This window comes from Aplidium turbinatum, chromosome 10, assembly GCF_918807975.1.
Source record: "Aplidium turbinatum chromosome 10, kaAplTurb1.1, whole genome shotgun sequence".
NCBI classification, from domain to species: domain Eukaryota; kingdom Metazoa; phylum Chordata; class Ascidiacea; order Aplousobranchia; family Polyclinidae; genus Aplidium; species Aplidium turbinatum.
In genome coordinates, this window is record NC_137481.1 from 4,483,662 (window position 1) to 4,504,615 (window position 20,954).

The 20,954-nt window shown below is 36.5% G+C and overlaps 1 protein-coding gene and 1 long non-coding RNA gene across 3 annotated transcripts; one reads left to right on the plus strand and one right to left on the minus strand.

Moving 5' to 3' along the window:
* Positions 1–3,600: 3,600 nt before the first annotated feature.
* On the minus strand, positions 3,601–14,281 carry LOC145777915 (cubilin-like). The gene is made up of 6 exons (XM_082589275.1): positions 14,166–14,281; positions 12,778–12,819; positions 11,638–11,810; positions 5,327–5,498; positions 4,257–4,453; positions 3,601–3,801 (listed from the first exon to the last, which is right to left on the minus strand). The coding sequence occupies exons 1-6, from the start codon at positions 14,251–14,253 to the stop codon at positions 3,610–3,612; spliced, it is 864 nt and encodes a 287-aa protein (XP_082445401.1). The 5' UTR covers positions 14,254–14,281; the 3' UTR covers positions 3,601–3,609.
* On the plus strand, positions 8,855–11,248 carry LOC145778836 (uncharacterized). 2 transcript variants are annotated; one of them, XR_014290474.1, is made up of 4 exons: positions 8,855–8,906; positions 9,564–9,889; positions 10,283–10,427; positions 10,614–11,248. It is a non-coding gene; the product is annotated as an uncharacterized LOC145778836 (long non-coding RNA). The 2 variants fall into 2 exon arrangements; XR_014290473.1 differs by lacking the exon at positions 8,855–8,906 and having other exon boundaries at positions 9,320–9,889.
* Positions 14,282–20,954: the final 6,673 nt, after the last annotated feature.

The following is a 20,954-nucleotide window of genomic DNA, read 5'->3' on the forward strand; positions in this document are numbered from 1 at the left end:
TACAGCAAACTCGCAGTATCAGGCTAAAACACATTGTTTGCATCTACACTTGTGAAGTAGTATTTTTGTTTGGAATAAGACGGGATGCAGCCAAATGTCAACCAAAAACTTGATTTTGAATAAAAAAAACTTAAGGCTTTCTAAGGCTCTATCAGCTGGTCATAATTAGGCTAGCAACGATTTATAGATATATTTTTTACAGCTGAGTACGATTCCAACAACTACGACAGCTAGACAAAAAATATTGTAGGCTTTAATTTCAGTAAATAATTTTTTTTTTTTTTTTTTTTCATTAAATTTTCATTTCCGGCGATAGTTTTTTGTGGAAAAATGAAAGAAAAAGAAAACTGATAACTAAGCCATTTTTAACGTTTAACAAATAAAAATTAAATGTTATTTTAACAAAGCATGAGTACAAGCACAAGATTAGCGTTTAACTGTTAGTACATTCACGAGGGGTTTAACTCTGCTGTAGTTTGTGGTTCTTAAAACCTAATTTTAGTCTATTCTGCGAACTTATGTTGGTCTATTGCTCAGCTGGACAGCTCAGATTACTCGGAATAATGATATCATATATTTTCTTCAGGTTTGATTTAAGCATGTGGATAAAAACTGTTAAACACTGCCTCAGTCTGTTAAAAACTGCGATTTTTCAACGAAACCGAGGCCTTTTTAAAAATTCCTTTACTTTCGAACAAAATCTGTCTTTCCGGCTGCTCTTAGAATATTGCAAGTTGCAACCTAGCAGAACGACCACTTAAAAAGACTGAACAGTAACACAAAACAAGCTACGGTAGTTAATAAAATATTTTAATGACTTTCTTTTCCTCAGTCATCAACGCGCTTACGTGACTTGAAATGAAAATAAAACTTATAGCATTAAATGAAGAAACTTTCCATTCAGGCTGTAACAAGAACAGGAAAAAATGTTTTAAACAATAAACATTATTGCTACTATAAAAAATGCTCAATGTCAAGCATAGAAAATTACACCAAATATAGTTATTACTTTCTAAAACCTCTACAGCCTGGTGCACCCTAAAACGGGATAGAATTCTATTTGAATAAGGACCTACTGATGATCTCCCTTTTAGGGTGAAACAGGCTGTAGAGGTTTTAGAAAGTAATAACTTTATTTCATAAAAAATTGTGTTATGCTTCTCTGGAGTTGTTCAAATAGTAAAGGATACCAGAGAAAGTTGAAAGGTTTTTTTTTCTGATGGCCGTCGGCCAGTTCATTTTATCCGGTTCTGTTTTGCTTCTTTCTAGCCAAATGCCCAGGATCTGACTATTGTTCAAGATCGCTACAGCTTCTGGAAAGAGCTAATGAGTTCGTTGGGCCAGATCAGGGACGTCAAGATCTGGGTCTTTCTCTGGTACACTTTCTGGCCGGACATGGTTTGATATAAGGCTAGCTTTCTGTTGATTTCTTTTCTGAAAAGGAATGTCCCTTGTCAGAAATGTGGTGTCGTCCGCATATTGTTGTATTGTGATTGTAAACTTGGAAAAGCGAAAACAGATGGTTTTTCTCTATGCGACGGGTGAGCACGTCAGCACAGATTATGAAATAGGGCATGCTGACTGCTGAGAGGGTATCCCTGTCGAATGCCTCTTTTTACGTTTATTCGTTTGGTTGAGGCTCCATTTATTTCTATCTTCCGTTTTGTTTTATTGGTTTCACGCCGAGTTTCTTCAAGATTCCATACAGAAAAGAGTGACTTACTTTATCGAAGGCTTTTTTCAAGTCAGTTATCATGACGTACAAGTCCCGGTGTTGTGTTTGAGATGCTTCCAGCCTTCCAGGGTGCTTGTATGTTCTTTTATTTGTGACGTGCTCTATTCTGCGGGTTTGGCCACCCACATTTCTGATTTGGACAAATCAGGCTTGTGATCATGGGTGTGGGTCTGTTGGAGAGGATTTTACTCAAAATGTTGTAGTCTGTGTTCAGAGAAATCGTTCTCCAGTTTTTGAGATTTCTTCACCTTTTTTAAAGATTAGCTTCACTTTTGCGTTTCTCATGGAGGGAGTCTTTTTTTTTTCAAATAGTAATTTGTAAGCATTTCCAAAATGCCATATTTCAGGAAGTGACAGCACTTTTGGTAAAAGAGTGCGCCGAGACCACTGAATTCTGGTGCGGAATCTTTGTTCAGAGAGTCGAAGTCTACTTTTTTTTAGAGTTATCAGCTGCTCCGCTTGTTCAGCTGTGTCTTTGTCAATTTTGGCCTCTCCCGTACTTGCAAACAAGCTTAACGATAGAAAAAAGAAGATTAAAGTTGAAAGGGTGGACTAGGCCGTCTGGACGAAGGGATCGTCGTTTGAGTCCGTTTGAGTGAGCTCATCCACCGAGCTGACGACATTTCGGTGGTGAGGAGAGGTCCCGGGCGCGAACTTTTTTCCTACGAACTTTTTGTCTCATTTGCGTATTTCTGTAAGTGTAGCCATTACTGGTAACCGCGAGGCGCGCGTAACTGTTTTTACCAATTCATTTTTTCGCGCGGTTTTCAAAGTCAGCAGCCAATTTTCGCCCTTCAGGTCTAAATCTAAACATTGAACGTGAAAAATAATGTAGCCTGGAGACACACCCAGTCTAGTCAAGTTTAAAACAGTTGAAGAAAGAAATTGATTCTGGTCACTCTAAAAGTAAGATTTTTCGAATTGATTAAGAATTAACCCTAACCCTAAGACTTAACGCTAACCCTACTTTTTTGAAAAGCTTTTGTGCGCCGCAAAAATTAATTCAAAGAAAAAAAATTGACTTTGATGGACGTCGAACCGCTGTCCTCACGAACATAAGTCAAAAAATGAAACCACTGAACCAAGCACCCCAACGAAAAATGCTTGCATTCACACTGTATTAATACAAACTCTATGCGAAGTAACAAAAAGTTCGTGAAAAAAAAATTCGCGACCCGGGCAGTCCAGCTCGCAGAAATTCTCTCGAAGAAACGGACTCCGAGTCAGTTGACAGGTGGTTTTTGTCAACTGAGACCGGCGAAGGGAGAGAATGTCACTAGGAATATGTGCTGCCACAGGTTCTTGGCACGCACCACTTGTAGCTCCTTCCCATACTTGGAAAGAAAGCCGCTTTTTATAAAGAAATATAATATGAAGGTGCTCACGTCAAGCCAGGTGTGCCTTTCAGCTTGCACTACCATTGTTCTTTGGTAGTTAAACTCGTTGACCTGAGAGTTGCCCGTGAGTAAGTGTAAATGTATAGTAGAAATGATTTTAAATTGGTCGATCGAGAATTTTTTTCGACGCAGATATGAATATTAGACTAAGATCATGGAAGCCTTAAGAATGAAATGTAACAATCTATCTCTCAACCGCCAGTTACTCGCATGTGGCTCATCGTTCCTTTTGTGTGTGTTCTAATTGTTTGTCACATGTCTGTATATTCTATAAGTCATGTGATCTGTTTCAAGCCGTATAAGTTACTCGCAATCATTCTTGTATCGCTTGTAACACACTTCATCCATTTAAACATCTTTTATTGCCCTGTACATTTCCTGGCAAAAAATAACATTATCTTATACAATGATTCAAAGTTAAAATGATACTGCTAGAAGCTGATTTTACACAGCAGGCTAAGGGGTAGCCCAAATGAATTAATTGAAAAGCAAGTCTGAAGGGTGCGGCTCATTCTTTGCTTCATATGATGCTCTGAATCCCCCGTAGTTTGTTTCACCGTTTGAGATAAACAAGATACTAAGATTGGAAGTTTTGCTGATTGCGGTGATCCTGTTGTTCAACCTTCCACCGAGTGTTAGCATTCTTCTCTTTAAATTTCCATCATAAATCTGTGGAAATACAAAAATTGTTTTTTTATGAGCAAGCAAGGAAAGTCTTGAGGTGTGATAAAAGGTGTTAATCATGTGGATTTCAAACAAGGAAACTTCGTTGCTTTTCAGTCAGATTGTTCGTGATGATCACGAAAGATAATGATGATTGTGACTGATGTAGTAAATTGTATAGTCTATCAGTAGTTGTGTATTTAGTATGAAGAATAAATATTATAAAAAGTTGGTGACTAACACAAAAGTTTTTTTGGCAACCAACAAAAATTAGTTAACAGTAAAAATCTCCATGCTGGGAGAAACCATAGCTACTTACTATTTTGAAACAAAGTTTATTTTTCATACAAATATTGCAGTTTGTTGGAAGTAAAGTAAAGCTAAATCTACGCCAGTCATTAAAAGTTTTTATGTTTTTTAAATGGAAAAATGTATTATACTCGTTTACTGTTCAAGCTTACCTCTAATTTATCATTTACATTTTCAACCAATATTCCAAGGATGTACAAATAAACGTATTTGTTTTTCCCACCAGAATATATGACCCATGTGCAGCGGGAATTGCTTGGGTAAGTCCCTGGCCAGTTAGGAGTTGAAATAAATTGTAAGGAACTGGTCGCGGTAAATCTCCCTCCGCATGAAGATGTTCGTTCATTATCTGCAAACAGTAACTTTGGCAGAGGGATAGAGGAGGTAATTTTGGACCTAAGCCCGAAATAAATTTTGAGAATCCAAATTTTTCCAATGAGCTCGTAAAGTTAAGAACACGTCGCATATATTTTGTCACAGTGCATTTTTATAGTGTTGTCTTGTTTTGGAAGCCAGATAATGTTATTAGTACTGGGCCCAAATTTGTCTCTCAAAGGGTCTGCTTGCAAACGTCCACGAAGTAATTACCCGCGCAAGGAAAAAGTTGCAGCATTTACAACTCTTTTGATCTCACACGTGCTTTACAAAGTTTTTTACCTGAATATGCCAAGAAGAGCGCATTTGAAATCCAACATTTAACAAATGCTTATTTACATAAACCAGGGGTTCTTAACCTTTTTGTCTCGTTCACCCTTTGCCGAATGAAAAAAGTAAGATTTACTCCCACCGTTTTGGTGGCCCTTTGTGATGTCATCGTGTCCATTCAACCATGCGAAGAAATGCAAAACATCCTTTTTTGTCTGGATTTACCTTGGCAAATATCAAAAACAAGTTGTTTATTTGCCGAAGACACGATTGTTCTTGACGGGGTCCTGTAACCTGAAACTGGTAGTCTACTTGCGTGGAGATAAAAGAAAAAGATGAAAACTTACATTAAGCATAAATTTGAATCAAAATCGAGTGCAACACTACCATTTTTTTAATAACTGAAAAAATGAAGTTTGCTTTAATTTATGATTCATTAAATTTTACCCCTCGGTAGGTGAAATTTACCCCCAGGGGGTAAATTTACCCCCGGTTAAGAAACCCTGACATAAACAGACTTTGAAATTTGATAAAAAAAAATCTTTCTAAGCTAAACAATTTTAACAAATTCATTTACCACCCGGAACGTAAACTTCGAAAAATGCGTGAAAGGTTTCAACATTTCTTATTGGTTCAGCTTCGAAGACGACCCTCAGGACTCCGTTAGTGGAAATGTAGCTCAAGAAGGTGGCGGGTTTGCCAGTCAATGCACCGAGTTTTGGTGAACTGGCGGAGCTTCCGTCAAGTACCTAAAGTTTTTAATTTTTTAGAATCAACTGATTGACAATAACAATACATTAAAAGATGAAAACCGGGTAGTTTAAAGCTTAGTATAATCGAAAGCTGCGCTGGAGCTTTAGTATTTAGATATCGGATCACACTGCTGTCTGTCAGCCCATTTCTTTTGGCAAAAAAGAAGTACATATTATATTGAAGATTATGATAAATTTTACCAAAACAAGAAGTTTTTAAATTTCAAATTCAGCAAGGTCAGTGCTGTATTCGAGGGTATGCGCAGTATACTCTCTGCTTTTTTGAGCAACTAATAGTATACCCTCTGGTTTTACAAAGAGAGTGCATATTATGCTATCCTTACTGATTCCTAATGTGTGATGTTTGCAAGAATTATCCAATCCATGTTATCCATTGAACTTCAGTCTCGAAGTACGACTTTACCTAGAGCCGAATTTTTAATAAAATGGACAATACGAATTATTGAGAGTTTCAAGGTAAATCCGAGAGAAAAAACACAGTTGGCTTTAGCAGCGAAAGATCATTTAATGTTCAGAAATATTCCTCTGATACAGAATTCTAAAATGGTGCCAATTAATGCGAATCAATTCAATCAGAGCATTGTTAGCAGGCGTATGCGGCGTAGAATTTGCGGCGTATAGCCTACGTACATCTCTGGCAAATAAGACCTTTGCACTAATGCCGACACCGACAATGGTCAGCTAATGGTTGATATTGCTAACTTGCAACCTGAAAAAATGATAGAAGGAAATTTTCGTCATGGAGAAGCAGAGGTGAGAAGAATTGGTAAACGCTTTGACATTGATGAAATACAGTCAATCCAAGGATTAAGACTTAAGAGACTTTAGTGAAAAAATTGAAATTGTGCCCAATAATCTGAAGAATCTCTTGACAGCTATTTCAACTTTACCTTATTCGACAGCAGAATGTGAAAGTGGTTTCCGTTTAATGAACAATAATATCACAGGTTTGAGAGCAGCTTTGCTCATTGATAATGTGAGCTGTTTGATGTTTATTAATTGCAATGGACCACCTGTGGCTCAATTCACCGCTAAAAAATATGTAAGATCCTGCCTGCTAGACCACTGATTAGCTAAAGATACTAGATCTCAAATTTGTAAAGAGGATAAACATGTAGATTCCTCTCGGAAGGCTGTTTGTTTGGAATGTATTCATGGAAGAATAAACAATTTGGTACCTCTCGTCCACTTTTGATGTTGATATAATTCATGTTTTGGTAGAATAAAGATTAGTATTTTGCAAGTTGTGTATTATTTATCTTTTTGGTAAATCTGGCAGTATACCCTGTGCTTTATTTACGAATACAGCACTGAGCAAGGTGCAGTCACTCATAGTAGACATAACTGCAAAGTAGAGTTTTAATTTTACTGTGCTGAATAAGCTACATTCAACAGTATACAGATATATTGTGGCTTAAGTGTCTATTTACCCAAAGGGCAGAGCAAAAAATAGCAAAACTCAAACGCCAGCAAATAAAACTATAGAGCGACAGCTGACGCAAACAATTCGTTCCCGTTGTTTCAACATCAAAGTAATGTCGACAAACGTTAGTTTGGACACCGATGCTGGTCAAACTGCAAGTCATAAATTAAGGTTAGGATGAACATATGATGTTGTATTTTGACAACTTCTCTTGTACGTCACCATTGTCCATTTGACTGGCTCTCACATTTTAGTTTATTGCTTTGATTGCTTGTTAAAAGCAGGGACCTCAGAATACCGGGACCGCTCACTGGAAAATTTTCGGTGTTTTAGTGGCCACTAGTAGGGTAAAAAAAACACACACGTTTTTGAGAATTATGAATGTAATTCTTTGAGGTCGGTAGTGGTCTGTTTTTTGCAAGCAAGTGATGAATCCTCATGATGTGTAATTTTATTATAACAGATGGTATTCCTAACATATGAGTACAAGCAATAACGTGGCGGTTCTCAGTTTAAGAGACTTAGCTGAAGACCAATTGCTACCCTACTGACTGAGAGATGACTTTTAAGCTTATGATTTTCAAGCTAACTTAAATCTGTTTCTAGCTGTTTCAGTGGCAAGTGCTATTATTACTTTACTAGCTGGTACAAACAGGTTATTTTAAGCATAGATTGTAGTCATGGTCATCCCTTTTACATCAGCAATAAACATGTGTTGGGGTGGGTACCGTAGCCTACTGTTTCTCCAGTTCTAGTAAACTTCCTAATAATTTTGTAAACTTTTGATCAGCAATGTTGCCTTTCACCTATCAGGCTACATACGGTACCTTAGAAGTTTTACTCCAGTAGGCTATATTTTTTTTTGCAGGTTCTCATAATGGTAAAGTGTTTTTTTGTACCGTACTGTAGTCAACTTATATTTAATTGCAAGGTTTTAGCTGTTTTTTTGGTTGAACTATCAAGGTCGCTGTGCAACAATAGCAATATCAATTGAATTTAAGCATTACAGTTAGGCTATACACTACAAGATAAAAACAGTGCACTTTTTTCTTCTCTCGTCCTTTGCTTTTAAAAAAGAAAAAGAATACGTCATAATCAGTCAAATAGTGTTTCAGATTAAAAGACCGGAGCCGGTCAAATAGCCACTGCCTTCAATGTGCGTTATATTACTAGCCTATCAGTTACTTTACATGATTTTATTAGGTTAATAATTTTTGCTTAATGTCTAAATAAATATATACTATACAACTAAGGATAGTGCTGTTATGCCAGTGTTTAGATACCATGGTGTTTACTTGCTGTATTCCGAAATGTAAAAGTGGATATAAAACAACTAACCCAACCACCACTGAAAAAATCGCATTGTTCAAATTTCCAGCTGGTAAAATTCTACAACGAAAGTGAATTAGAGCAATTCCTCGTCGAGATTGGAATCCAAGAGAAAAACATAGAGTGTGTGCAAAACATTTCAATAATGATGATTTCATTACCACTTCTTATGATACAAAAAAGAGTCGAAAGATTACTCGCAAGTCTGATAAACTGCAACGGATACGTTTTAAACCTACGGCTGTTCCACATGTTTTTCTGTGTCTTCCTAAGTATTTATCTACGCCTGGGATCCCATCTCAATCTGCATCTGCAAGACTTAACTTAGGACATGCAGCAATAACAAAAATGAGTGAAGATCTGTTACAACAGGAAACATTAAATGTTAATTAAACATTAAACATAATGCAAATCATTAAATTTTAATGATTTGCATTATTCCAGCAGAAAATAAAGGATGAACCATTGATAAGTGGGTACATTAAAATAAAGACAATTGTATGCAATTTCATTATATGAAATGCTCAGGGAACTTCGTTGATGCTCCACAGTTGCTGGCATCAGTAATTATTACTGACAGTATAGAAATTAAAGCGTGTAGCTGTATGTGCAGATAATCATGTTTGCAACAGGTAAGCTAAAATATGTTCTTATATTGATACATGTCCAGCATTTAACAAATTGTTGTTTAGACAATTGACATTTTTGGTGTGCAAGAAATTAGCTTGCTTTGGCAGCTAATGACAGTTATTGTCGCTAATCTCATCATACTCTTTGTCTTTAATCTCAATGTAGAGTTTGAAATTTTTTGATAAAAATGATTTAACTTTGTAACATTTTTTCTTTACAAAAACTTTGAGCAACTCACATTTGTTTCCGGCTTTGTGCAAAAGTGAGCTTGTTAGTGACACTGCATTTGTATATTATATATATATTATATACATAATGTATATACAGTATGTGAAAAGATTTGAAGTTTTAAATAGCAAATGTGGAGTTAAAAAGTTTAATTGCATCTAGAATTTCTATCCTCTAGAGTGTGGTGTTCATATGGTATGATTCCAGTGTGGTTTGGCATTTTGGTTTTGTCAAAGCAGTGTGTTGCACTGCTTTTAATATTTGGTGCATACATAGCATCATCCGAGGATAACAGTTATAAGCATAATTTTAATGCTCTTTTTCTCTGTGTGGGTTAGTTTGTTGTGTTATGGTAATTTATAAACTGTACTAACTACTGGTACTGGTGTATGTATATTGTATATTATATGATATCATATATATATTTTTAGGAAGCTTTTTGTAGACTTTTGTGATGGGAAGTTGTCACACAGCATTGATCACCCAACACGGAATGGAGAACGTTTGTTTACTTTATTCGACTTTACACACAACTTCAAAAACATGTACAACAACTTTCTTAACAGGAAAATAATGTATCTTCCCACTGTTGGCCATGAACAAATATTGGGTGAAGCCTGTTGTGCTGAATTCTCAAACACCAAGAAGCTGTAGGCCTATGCTCTGGAAGAAAATAAGACTCTGAAAATAGCCCACAGCTTGAAGAAAGTATCATAAAATCCAAGCGGTATAGCACGAACTTCTCAACATGCTCTGGGTAAGTAGATATGTTTGTTATACCTTGGTTACCTGTTTATTTCACTAATAATTATGGATATAACAAACTTTATATTGTACATAGACATAATTTAATGTATTGTTAGTTAAAATAGCGGTTACTGTATTATACAGTACCAGTGCTGTATTTCCATAAAAACAGCAAAGTTTTGTAAGATAGCAGCTTGATGTCAAGCCTTCTTGGTAAATGACAACCTCTGGTTGTATGAACAGGTTTGTGCTCTTTTTACTGCATGATTAATTATTGAATGACTATATAATTATTAATTAGTTAATCATTAAATTCCTTAGGCTATCCATTAAGTTTGTTGTTGTGAACAATTCAAAAGAGCTTCATGAATGAAAGTATATTGTACCATAATCTACTTTCCAGATGTATTCAGTGAATCCACTGCCAGAGGTTTGGAATACTATCCCAGCCCCAGCACCTACCCTCCATTCATGCAGACTGCTCGGTACGTGAAATTTGTGAACAACATAATTATGGAAAATCATGTCAGTAAAAGCACCATATAAAGGTAAGTCTTATTTCTGAATTAAATAGGCTAGGTACTGTCGCTAAGAACAGTCACACAATAGTTATGGTTTCAAAAGCATTTTTTTAATCTGGCCAGAACTCAAAATCCAGGTCTGGTATATCCCTATTAGTGTCTACTAAAGTATATTATATTATACACAAAATAATTCTGGTTATGTTTTGGTAGATTTAAGAAAAAGAGACCAAATGTGTATGGAGATGAAGGTAGTAGATGGTGAAAATCATGCAGCATTGGCATACTTGCAAGAAGCAACACAACTCTTAAAAGAATGGCAAGCATCTCATAGATCTGGACTTACAACCGAAACCTTCACAGCGTGCATACAAACTATGGGGGCACTCCCTGAATTAACTCGGCATTTGCAAGATAAACACAGTTTCCAGTATGTTCTGTCTGGTAAACTAATATCGGATCTTTTGCAATCATCAGTTTAAGCAGAGCCACAATAGTGGGTAGATTGCTTGACCCACGTGCTCCGTTGAATTCTGTTGTTTGTACTTTATATGCTTGTGATATTTGATGTATGTTCCTACTTGAAGTCTCTGGCCTGACCCGACTGGGATACGAATCCGGTGAATAGTTACAATAACTGTTTGTACCTTTTCGGAAATGTCAAAGCATTGTTATGTTCAGGCTATCCAGTATCCACACCACCTTACTATTTTTATTAAAGAAATGTGGCCTTTTTCTCCAAAAAAGGTTGGATGTGATGTCATTATCAAATTAAAACGGTCTAGTTTTAGTGTAGTACCGGTATTTGAAGAAACTTTCCCTTTCACGCATTCACTGTTACATCATTATCACTGCAAATTGTATTATATCGTTTGGAAGCCAACTTTGCTACCGCTTATTGGTAATATAGGGGTAATAATCTCTACAATGTGGTCTGACGAAGTGAGTTAAGTTGCCCTCAAAACATCAAAAAATAAATGTGGTGGATCAGCGTTATGTATTGACCTCTTAGAACATTAATTTAAAAGAACATTAACAAGTTTGCAGGGTTTCAAAAATCTACCCTACTAGTGTCCGGGGCAAAAACAAGTGAGCCATCCCGTACTTCAGAGATCCCTGGTTAAAAGTTTCATGTATTTTGCCAACACACGTAATTTAACTGACAAAAATGTAACTGTAACAAAAGCGAAATTTCAAAACATTGCTGGAATACTTTCGTATAACTCACACATCTTACCTTGCACCAAACATTTTGGAAAGAAACAAAGCCAAACCACACTCGGACCTGCTGTCCGGGTGGGGCGTATATTGTCCAAACGCATGTGAAACGACCTCTTCCTACTCTTGTACCGGACCGCATGCTGATGCTGTCGTATCCCACTCTGGGAGCGGTACGATTTCCTCCGCATACTTTGCGAAAAAAAAACACATCGAAATTAAACTAAGTTGTTCAAAAATTAGGAGCCTTTGTCTTTGTGACCATAAGAGGACGTCATTAATACACTTTTAAAATGCAATGATATGTCTTTAATTGGTTTTGGCTCGAAATATTTTTGTGGCCTAACCGTAGCGCGATTACCTACTGACATTGTTGTGATTGTTATAATAGGCAAATAGTGTTTCAAATTTCAATACGTTTTCCCTTCGAGTTTGAAAAAGCCAAAGTCGTGAAAAAAGAAATAATAATAGCCTATTAATACAAAAATGTTAGGACTTCAAAAAATAGCTCCAATTCCAAAATAATTTAGTTTTAAAGCATAAAACAATTTTGGTTGAGAGGTAACTTTCTTTAACCATAGACAGATAAAACCAAGCAACCACACGGCATTTAACATCATACATTAGAGTGAACATAAAACTGTAGACTACGAACGTTTTCGGCCATACTCAAGTGAGCCTTTCTCAAGTAACGAAAATAACTGATTTTACAATAACATCTACATTGAAAATAACTGATCTACACAATGAATTGAAAAACGAAATGCACAAGAAACTACAAAGCAGAAGAGAAAGGCACATCACATGGCGGTTAATTACGCGAGGCAAAAAAGCGCATCACATAACAAATTATGAAAAAACGTTTAAGAGATAGGTAGCACCTGCGGCAAACAACTGCGTATTGAGGCGAGGATTGCAGGATTTTATGAGCAAAGCCTCGTGGATTTTCGTATCAAATTCGTTTTAAAGCATAATTTCAAAGTTCCAGGTAGGTTCTAGGTAACATTTATCTTTGATCCATTCATTACAGTTACCGGTACTTTTAAGCCTGAAAGCAATGAGCGGTGCTACCAGGGTCATCCGTGGTGGTGATTCTATACCAGCAAACTGATATTCAAATTCAACCACATTCAAAAAATATTTAATGACACTCAAATACCTGGATTAGGTGATGGCGTTTCAGGGATTGCGGGGTTGGGAACTGCAAAATTTAAGCTTACGATTTAAGCTTTTGCAAAGTTAAACAGTTGATACCATCGTCAAAATACATTTGTTTTCCAGCACTAAGTTTTGAAATGATAATGATATGATTCACTTGTTATCAGCCTACTTTGCAAACAAGCCAGTAAAATTTTCCGTTTTTAAATCGTTGCAAAGTCGCTAGATTTTGAAACAATATGATAAAGACAACTTTTGCAAGTTGAGATCTACAAAAATTAAGATTTTTTAGCACTGAACGTTTACGTATTTTTCATCACACTAGCGATGTCATTATATTAGCATTCCAACTTATGCGTTATTCAAGAAAGAAAACAATTGGTAGCCTACCGTTTAGATCAGGGCTACTCAACTACTGTTAGCAAAGGTCCACTTTGACAAATTGAATATTTTTGCGATCCAGTGAATATTTCACATGCAACCACGAAAATAAAACAACCAGTACGAGCACCGAAACACTTTTCAGGTAGTAACTAGTACCGTATATAACATGACTTGGATTTTTGTCTGACACAAACAAAGAAATAAAAAGGGAAAAAATGTGATGTGTTTCTTTGTAGTGTAGCTGTGTGGATCGCACATCAGAGAAGATGGCAAAGCGTTGGGGTTCTGGGGGCGAAACCCCCAGCTCTTTGAATAATCACAAAAACTTGCTTTTTCCTAATGGAAATCTGTTTAAAGAGGCCCTAAAATGTGGCAATGAAGTCATTCTTCCAGAAGCCCGAGGTCCATCTTCACCACCGGCCCAGAAGGCCCGGATTCGGACCGCAGTCCGCCAGTTGAGTAGCCCTGGTTTAGATAGTCTTTATTATGACCAGACCTGGAGTCGAATCGAACTAAGATCTAACACAAGCAAGGAAACAACAATGGTATAGTTATGATGTTCGCTCTTGCTTCTAGTAACGTGTCCACAACAAAAATATGCAACAAAATTGAAATCATGTACAGGTAGGCTATTAAGTTACCTTAGCAATTGTAAAGCGACAAAAATAACATTGTTATTATTGTTAATTACCACTACAGTAGACTGCAGAAATTAGAACTAAATTATAATAAAGAAAATATACAAGTTAAACATGAAAAAATTTCGGAATATCTCGTACATGTCTTTGGAAGAGTAGGCCTATATTGAATATTTGTGAAAAAAATGAAACGAAAAAATACTTTCAATTGACCCTCTATAGCCCAATGCTGCACATTTGCAACAAATTTTGCCACTAAATATTCTGTGTTGGCTGTACCACGCGTTTTTGAAAAAAATTCAGAAATATTGAGTGTTTTCTTGAGCATCACTATGGGGTTAACACAACAAAAGAAAGTTGCTCTCACTGCTTTGGTAGGTTCCAGTGAATCCTTTCGCGTTTACGGCTTCGTCGGAGCGGAATTGAACCAGGATCTTCCCACCAGTGGAAATCATGGCCTTGGTGATGTTTTTGTTTCCTCTGACGTGGAAAAACAAACTCGAATCGTCTGTTACGCCATTTCTTATCTTCAAACAAACGACAAAGTAATGTCATACAAGCTGCCAAGTAGTTTAAACTCAAAAATAACAAGCTATGGTAACAGTAGTAACTTTAACTTGCTTCAAGTGAAGATGAAAACTAAATTACACCGGTTCACGCTGGAGTAGGCAATTGTGTTGTAGCCTACTGTCAGCTCTTAAACAGCAATACAAGTAAAACACTTTTACACCAAACCATAAAGCACTTTTACTTTAAATGCTGTGAAATGATAAAAACTAGAAAGTCTTGCAAGTAAAATTTTCCGGAGTAAAGTCTGATTCAGTACTAAGAGTTTAGAATACCTAAGTAACTTACCCAACAACCATCATGAAAAGTAGCCTAGTCTTTGAAATAGAGCAGTTATCATGAACCGCAAATTTAAGTTTTCAAGTAGCTGTAGCAAAAAAGACCTATTGCAACCACACGTCTTAGTTACACTGATAAACGCACTTTGAATTTAACAATGTAGGCTACCAAGAAACAAAGTAAGAAGGCCCACTTGTGATTCAGCTTTGATGTAAAATGTTTCTTTACAATGAATACCACACAGATAGCCAAAACTACACAGAAGATAATCACCACTATGCCGTCGCAGCATTGTTCGGTCACTGTTGTTGACATTTTTAATCTCACTTGTCTTCCTGGTGGGGCTGTAATGACCCACTTACAATAGACACCGTCAGGGTAGTTGGCAGGGTAATTGGGAGAAGATAGAATTTGGGGAAGAGCAGTGGCCCTCAGCATTCCACCACAATCAACGTAGTTATCTAGTAGAAAAAAAAGCAAAAAAACAAGTCGCAATCGGCTATCACAAACAGTAGCGTTGACAGGGGGTCCAGGCAATACTTTTAAACCAGAGCCCGGAATGATTTTAGGAGCCAGTGACCTTTCAAAACCCATTAACTTGAAAAACCACCACGTATTCTTTGGATAAAATACGCGTTTCTAAAGTGACTTGATTCAAGGCCCGAGAATCTCATTGGTACTGGGCCGAATTTATCCTCTCAACGGCCTTTAAAAAACGTTTGGCTTTGTTGCAAGCCTATAACAAATGTGTTGCCCTTAAACTTTGATAGCCTACAATTAGTTTACTTAAATGTTGAAACTCAAAATGTTGTCGCGTCACGTGTAAACTTAGAAATTCTCAAAAATCTTAGAAAAAGTCATGTACTCAAGATTATACTATTTCCTTGATTGGCGTAATTTCTTTCACACCCAGCAGTTTGGTTTTAGACATAACCACTCCACGAACCAGGCTACTACACTACTAACCAACAAGATCTACAAAGCAATGGAAAATAAAGAAGCAACCCTTGGCATCTTTCTAGATTTATCAACGGCGTTTGACACAGTAAATCATGAAATACTTCTGACAAAACTTTATCACTATGGTATCAGAGGAACACCCCTCCAGTGGTTTCGAAGCTACTTAAATAATCGTTTCAGACAGTATAAATTTCTGGTAGTGTTTCAACTCCATTAGAGACAAAGTGTGGTGTGCCCCAAGGTTCTATTTAGGCCTCCTATTGTTCATAATTTACAGTAACGACTTTCCAAATTGTTTAAATTGTAGGCTACTGATTCTACCATTTTTGCGGATGACACAAATCTTCTGATGTCAGGTAAGAGTGTGGATAAATTGTATGAAGCGGCCAATACAGAAATGCAAGAAGTTGTCAAATGGCTTGCATTATCACTCAATGTAAACAAAACAAAATACATGGTATTTGATACTAACAGTTTACGTGCGAATAAGTGTAAGCAAATCTTATGTATAAATGATCAACCAATTGAGAGAGTACAAAATATCAGTTTCCTGGGCCTGACTCTGAATGAAAGTCTTTCATGGAAACCACATATGCAACATCTGCTGCAAAAGCTTCGAAGAAATTTTGGCATAATTACAAAGATTAGACCCTGTCTTAATTTGTCAAATTTGATCTGCTTATAACATTCTTTAATTGAAAGCAACCTGAAGTATTGCATTACGACTTGGAAATATGGCAACGAAGGACTTATACAACAGCTTGAAAAAATCTGTGACAAATTTCATCATATTTTCCGTCCCAACAATGATAGTTGTAGCAAGATCCTGATATCAATTGAGCAATTGTTCAAACTGGAAATTAGTGTTTTCGTGTTTAAATTTCACAACAATTTACTACCAGATTGCTTCTCCAACCTTTTTAAATATGTCAAAGAGGTTCACAGCCTGTCTACAAGAAACCATGATAATGATTCTCTAAACACTCCATACTTCTCAAAATTGCTTACTCAGCATTCAATAGAATTCACAGGTGCGAAAACATGGAACGAATTTCCTTTTTCAATAAGAAAGACTGATACAAAGTCACTTTTTGTTTACAAACTAAAACAACATTTAAGCAAAACGGACACGCAATAGAAAGACAAACGTAGAAAGGCTGTCTTGCATTCTTGTGAAGTTTTTAGTGGAAATCCGAAATAATTTACAAAAGATTAGGCCTATAACAATAATGTCGACTGTTTGTGCAGCACTTTTATGTTTGTAGATATTACCAGAAAACGCAACATTCCATAATTAACACGACACGTCGCAAAAGGGGATGAGAGCTTCATCAACACCATCAGGACATCATCATCTACCAGCTCATCCATTTCATCACCCACCACGACAAGAAACAATAACTTAAACTGGATCTCAAACCTCAATCGTCGTAGGCTACTGTGTGATGTGCAGTCTGACCATAGAAAGAGCTCAACACCTGCTCTCCTGGGCCACATCGAAACGGGCTTTTGCCTGAGGATGGGTTTCTTTTATGTCCGGTTTTCTTTCTCCATCCTTTTATTATTATTATGACTGCTCATCCACATCAATATTGAAACTGGCAAATTCAATTCACAACACTTTTCATTAGGCTGTCATTCATTACTACATGATTGTGTGCTTTTCTCTGTTTTTGTTTTATTTTTTGCTATTTGTTTTTTGGGTTTTGTGGCCACGCTAACTACTGATATATAGCCTACTACATGATTTTCCATTCAGGCACTTTTTAAACCTTTCAAGGTTTTGCCACTTTTCCCCATTCATTAACGTGCTGGTAGGTTTATATCGATTTGTGTAAGTTAGTTAGTATCTTTTTCGTCCCGGACACGTTAATCAAGAAAAATAAAATGACTGATTGATTAAAACAAGATTTTTTTATATAACAATAGAAGGTCAACTGACATGCGCGGTAGGTGAGCTGAAATCCTTTGTAAGCAACCGTTTCATCAGTACGGAAACCTACATAAAGTGCCCCGAAAGTAGAAATGACCTTAAGTCTTCCTGTGAAATGTCCTCTTATAATATACAAGGCAGGAGAAGATGGTAATGTTCCGTCATTGATCTACAGAATAGATTAAAAAGTAAAGCTTCAACATATAGTAGCCTAAGAACATGAGCATATGCTATAGTAAAGACAATGATATCGTTGTCAACATATTATTTCGATAGGCCTCATGCTTATGTTAGTGGAACATAGTCAACGATAAACTATAGTAGTATTTTTTGTTTCAGTTGTTACACAGCTCTAGTATATACTTCCCACACATAAAATGATATTAGAATACTAAAAATGAACTATCATATAGAGTTATAGATTACCTACCCTAAGATGATCGCAGCATCTTTCGGTTATGAGAGAATTGACAACTATTTCCACTTGCTGATTTGGTGAGCCAGATCTAATGACCCAACGGCAATTCAAATTGCTGCCATAGTTATTAGGAAAGTTAGGTGATAAAATGATAGCTGGTGCAGAGGTAGCCCTCAATGAACTGACGCACTGAGCTGAAAATAAAAGTGAGAAATATGCACTGTAGTCTGCTGCTTGGCCAAGTGATGTCAAAGACGGTAGTGCAACACCGCTCTACTAGAGCACGCGGCTGTGTTTTGGGTAGGGATGGTAGAAGCATGAAATTTCTCACTTAAAAAAAGGAGGACAACTGCAGGGTCATAGTGTTATGACAAAATTTGATGCAACTGCAGCTTAATGTCAACTGTCATGTGTGGCATACACATATGCAGCGTATGTGACCTGTCCATGTGTGTATTGCCAAAATAAATGTATTAAATATGTGATAGCCTATCGTGTTTATTTAGTATTATTCAATTTATAATAATGTAGCGGTAGACTTTTTACTACAGTGATAACAAGGGGTAGTGATACAGTGATAACAAGGTATAACTTCACGATGTTGCAGTAAGGTTCTTCTCATGTTTTAGCAACCAAAATTTGAAGCAAAATATAGCATTTTATTTCACAAAAATAAATTTACGTAAAAGCAAATAAAACGTTTTGCAGTTCTGCCAATTTTTGTGTTTCACAGTGAGCCTCCAGCTGTCCACATCGCAAGAAAAGTCAGTAAAGTGAGACGTTCCAGTATTCCACTGTCCCTAGTTTCGAACAAAACACTTAATGGCATGCTAAAGGGAGAAGTAGTCAGCGCTTATCTACTCCCACTTGTTTTTTGGCATACCATTAAGTGTTTTACTCGAAACTAGGGACAGTGGAATACAGGAACGTCTCACTTTACTGACTTTTCTTGCGATGCGGACAGCTGGAGGGTCACTGTGAAACACAAAAATTGGCAGAACTGCAAAAAGTTTTATTTGCTTTAAAGTGTTTATTGTGTTGCATTTGTAATTGTATCTTATCATGATGAGCACAAAACATAACAATAATACAAACTAGGATGCAAGTAGTTATCTATGCAAACTAGTAACCCCAAGCGTATCAATGATCGGCGTCATCGGTTATCAACCTATACCCAGTTAACAACGGTTAACCCTGGCAAAATCGCCACAAGGATACGTGACGTCACGACTTCGTGACGCGTTTCCTGAGTTTATTTTGTTTTGGTTGAATAATGCACGACTTTAATATCACGAAGTTTATTAAACGCGATACACAAATATACTTTTGTAAATATGTTTTGTACAACAGGGGCATTTAACTAGTTTTTGTTCACAAGTTCGGCAGCAACACATCTGCCCACAAGATGGGATTATAACCTAATTATAGCCTACCTAAAACGTAAACACCATGTGTCAACGAATGTTTGTTTCCACACAATACGAGTGGCGCGAGCTGACTACATTTGGCAAACTGTCTGTACACATATGGACGTAAAATTTATAGATCGGTTAATATGCGGGATTTGATTAAGTTAATTTTATAAAAGTTTTGTTGATTTTTTTGTCGGTTTGGTTGTAGCCATGTTTTTTCGCAAAATTGTTTGCTTGTAGAAACAGAGTTTTTACTATTGATTCTGGTGGATAGGTCTGTCGGTTCGCTCCAGATCTTTCCACGTCCTGTGTTTGCTGTTGCCGAATCTGTTGTCTATTCATTGTTGTGGGGTGTGGCTATTTCGAGTTTCATAACTTGTCATTGATTTGGTGGGTTCTTCTGGTGGCTTTATTGATAAATCAACGAGGTTTCACTGTTGTTTAGAATGCATAAATTATTTGAAAATTTCTTTGTACTTTGATGAGTCTTTTGATCAGTGGATTGGTTCTAGTTTATTTTAAGGTAAATGATCAAAGGGGTGCTTAGTCGCTTATTAGTTGGTTGTATATATTATAATCTACTATTCGTTCACAAAAACGTAATGAATACTGCATTCTATCATCTTCGTTTCGGTTAGTATTCACTTTGCCAGGTCTTTATTTGGCTGTAACAGTGTTTTTAGCTAATACTTTACAGTAATGTTTGATAAATATAACCAACCTGAAATAATAGCTTGGTCAAAACGACGTAACTTTAAAATTTAACTTTAGTCCTTCATTCTGACTTTAAAACGTCTAAATCTTTTTAAATTTGCATTAAATCTTGTACTTACAGGATGAGTTATTGTCGGCAACACCAAAAATTTTATAGATTGAACGAATAGTGCATTGCACGCATGCTCCGTAGTACTTAGTGACAGATGGTGTCTTTGAACACCACTGAATACCATTTGCTTCACCCACTGTAGTACATGAGGTATAGTAATGTCCATCGTACACAAATGGAAACGCGCATCTATTTCGGTCTCTGGTACACCCGAGCCCTGAACATAATAAAACCTTCATTCTGTTGGCATATCGCAGGTTCACTGATGTAGGCTACTAAAGTACTAAAGTTTATGTATAAATGTCGCCAGCCACCATGCTTAAAGCTATGTTCAAAAAAGGCCAGCTAATATTATCATTTATTCATTATGCTTCTAAACCAATTGAGTAAACACAGAAAATCTGTTCAAATTACTACTACGTGAACAAATGTTTAGAAAAAAATTTGTAAAATTGTTTTTTTTTTAATAAAACGTTTAATACCTCGACACATTGGAACTGTTCCACTCCAAGTTCCATCACCTCTGCAAGAAGAAACGACTTGTCTAGCAGGGACTCCTATCATCTCAAACTGGTCGGGGCAGGTATATGTTAATCTTGCACCTGTGGGAACGGTTTTCTGTTGGGAAACAGGAGAAACTCCTGGGATGCTACAACGCAAAGCTTTGTCTTCTGCAACTGCAAAATTTAAACTTTAACTAGCAAGTGATTCTATTTACAGGTCTAAAACTTACTTTCGAAAAGCAACTGCATAAACAAGTA

Bases quoted from the DNA above. Each gene is read 5' to 3' on its own strand.
- LOC145777915 (XM_082589275.1), bottom strand. From the start codon at position 14,253: ATGATTTCCACTGGTGGGAAGATCCTGGTTCAATTCCGCTCCGACGAA. The intron at 12,820-14,165 runs GTGAGAGCAACT...TAAATTTTGCAG, and splicing joins CACTGGAACCTACCAAAGCA to TTCCCAACCCCGCAATCCCT. The intron at 5,499-11,637 runs GTAAGATGTGTG...TAAAAACTTTAG, and splicing joins TCCAAAATGTTTGGTGCAAG to GTACTTGACGGAAGCTCCGC.